General features: G+C 38.8%; 1 protein-coding gene across 1 annotated transcript; it reads right to left on the minus strand.

Annotated features, from left to right (window-relative positions):
- LOC148770041 (uncharacterized) lies at positions 1-1,671 on the minus strand. Its single transcript, XM_088819790.1, has 4 exons — positions 1,048-1,671; positions 855-965; positions 582-773; positions 1-192 (listed from the first exon to the last, which is right to left on the minus strand). Exons 1-3 carry the CDS (start codon positions 1,525-1,527, stop codon positions 594-596), a joined length of 771 nt encoding a protein of 256 aa, XP_088675916.1. The 5' UTR covers positions 1,528-1,671; the 3' UTR covers positions 1-192; positions 582-593.
- Between the last annotated feature and the right edge of the window lie 1,207 nt (positions 1,672-2,878).

The raw sequence follows: 2,878 nt of genomic DNA on the forward strand, positions 1-2,878 counted from the left end.
TTAACCAAACGGGCTCTAAATATTTGACATAAATAAGATAAGCACTGTTCCATTGAGCATGATACATTTTACAAATATAAAAAGATTCTAGACGCAGAAAACAAAGATAAATATGGTTCACAACCCAGTTATATTAAAACAAACACAATTTGCCTTAAATCGGCAAATTTGCTTCCCTAAACCAGGTATCACCTGCAAACGGAACAAAAACATGGTGTTAAGTACTGGTGAAACACATACACCTGAAAGCTGCTGGATCATAAATTTTGGTACCACAAACTCAAAGGACATTACTTCATACACTACATGTCCGACATATACACCTACACCTTCTCAATTGATAATTCTCCAACAACATAAAATATAAGATTTCAGTGTACCAAGGCAAAAAAAATAATTCAATAAGGCGGCAAGGCATCGCAATCAACTTCAACCTTCTTTCGTGAAAAGAATATTCAACCATTATATGGTATACCTATACTAATGACATTTATATAAAGGTCTATATTTATAAATTATAATATTTTCAATTGACTGTCAAATAAAGATCACCAATTTCAGAAAATAAAATGAAAACTTACCTATTCGTTAGGTCAATCAACAATACGAACACTCTGTACATCAATTTTGCCAATTCCGTAGTAAATGATTGTTTGGAAATGTTTGGCAACGGCATCACCAGGCTTGATGGCTGTAAATCCCAGATGCAATACGTAACCGGCGCACTGACTACTGATTGCTCCCAGCACGTCCACCACACTGTATTCTGTATGCTACACAAATATATGAACCAAAATCAATTAAATCAAATCGTCATCCGAAAAAAGGACCATAAACAAATCAAAAAAACATACATGTTTGTTGTTGTAAGAATTAATTGCTAGTTCTGCAGAACCTCGGAGGGACTGCAATGTTTTGGGATCATTGCCTTTAAGAGATGGCTCATACACCAGGCTGAGACCTCCCTGTATGTATAAATATTATTGACAGGGTAAATTAAATTATCTGAACATATGAAAATAGAATAAATTGGAAAAAAATTCATACAGAGAATATTGGAATCTTCCTATTATTCTTGGGGCGGGGGCGCTTCACAATAAACGGATCATCTTCATTAGATTGATCAATCAGCAGTTGTTGGATACTTAACTTGTGCTCCTCCGCATCGAATTCCGCCTCCTCTAACTCCTTCTTCTTCTTAATCCTCTTCTCTAACCCAACCCTATCCTTATCCAGTGTTAGTTTTTCACCCCTATACAGATCCACATCCCGTTCCAGTACTTCATCCTCATCCGGTTCGGATCCGGAGTCGGGTTCAGAATCCGATTCCAATTCGGGTTTCTCCCCTTGCAATTTACTCAATTGTCTGAGTATCTTATTGATCCTTAACTTGAAGTTGTCCGCCTTTATTTTCGATGATTCATCGTTCTCCATTCCCTCAAGCAATTCCTTCAGTACTCCATGTATCTCGTTAATCCTTAAACTGCGATTCTTCCTTCTCTGTTCCGAAGCGTTCACACCAGCCATCTCTCTATCTCTCTCTTTATCTCTTTCTCTCGCTAATCCACCGCACGCAGAGTCGGAAACGAAGCCCTAATTATAAAAGAGGGGAAATTTTTTGTTCGCAAGTAATAATGAGAAGAGGCCAGAATTTGATATAAATTTTCACTTCTGCCCCTATAAATAAATAGTCATCTTCGATTTTTTTTTTTTTTTTTTTTTTTGCCTAATTGCATCTAGGACCCCTGTTAAATACCGAATTGCTCAAATAAGCTTAAAACTTAGGGATGGCAACGGGTCGGTTCTGGGCCGGGTTTTCCTAAACCCAATACCCGACCCACGAAACATATATAAACTCAAGACCCGCCCTAACCCGTTTTAGTTTAGACCCAGACCCGCCCCAACTCAAACCCTAACTAAACGCTTTTGACCCGCCAGACCCGCTAGATCCGTTAACATACAAAAAGTTTAATAATTTTTAACTTTCAAAACATTTTGCTTGTATATTTTTACGTAATAATTTGGGAAAATTACAGTTTATGTCCCTAAACTTTACCACTAAAACGATTTATGTCCTCAAACATTTCAATCCACGAAATATGTCCTCAAACTTGCCACTTTTGATCACTTTATGTTCTGCCGTTAACGTCGGCAGCTAACTTCGACGGAAAAGCACACGTGGCTCACGTGACGTCTATGTGGCCATTAAATGTCGAGCTGTACAACACCCAGTGCCTACTTGGTCGACGAAACGTGATGTGGAGCGACACGTCTCCTCCCCTATTTCTATTCTAAAATCCCAAATTCTCCATATCCCCAATGAACCCGTAAATCCAATCCCTAAAACCCCATTTCGAAACCTTCAATTGAGGTGAAATTCGAAATAGCAGAATCGTCTGTGAATCCATGGCCATTTTTCGTGGTGTTTTACTAGCAAAATAGCCCAATAAACAAATGCCGAATGTTTCATCGATTTTACTTTCATCTTCGAGCTGAAAAATCATGTATTCTTCCACTTCGTTGGGGAAGTGGGGAGCTGGAATCCGTTCTTGGGCACTCTATTATTGGCAAAAAAAAGAATTATATGCAGCTTTGACAAGTGCTGCATGTTTTTTTTTTCCGGAATTGGTTCAGACATTTTGTCGAACACCTTATGGGCAGGTTTTGAAACTGCTGAATGGGGTAGAATTTGTGCCATCTTCACCATCCTTGTGCTCGCTTCATCGAGACCACAAGGGGCACAAGCATCAGCAGGTGAAAAATCACAAGACCTCAACGTTCTAGAGACGGAGTTGGGAGAAGAATTAAAGCTTCCTCTAAAGTTTTTTGCACGTGAATCTGCTGTTCTTTGAGAAGGGAAAAACTCTTCAAATGTGAG

This window comes from Erythranthe guttata, chromosome 6, assembly GCF_056151865.1.
Source record: "Erythranthe guttata isolate IM_541 chromosome 6, IM_541, whole genome shotgun sequence".
Lineage (NCBI taxonomy): Eukaryota > Viridiplantae > Streptophyta > Magnoliopsida > Lamiales > Phrymaceae > Erythranthe > Erythranthe guttata.

Excerpts from the sequence above, each read along its gene's own strand:
- LOC148770041 (XM_088819790.1), bottom strand. The coding sequence starts at position 1,527 with ATGGCTGGTGTGAACGCTTCGGAACAGAGAAGGAAGAATCGCAGTTTA. Across the intron at positions 966-1,047 it reads GGAAGATTCCAATATTCTCT|GGAGGTCTCAGCCTGGTGTA; the intron begins GTATGAATTTTT and ends TTATACATACAG. Across the intron at positions 774-854 it reads ATTCTTACAACAACAAACAT|CATACAGAATACAGTGTGGT; the intron begins GTATGTTTTTTT and ends ATATTTGTGTAG.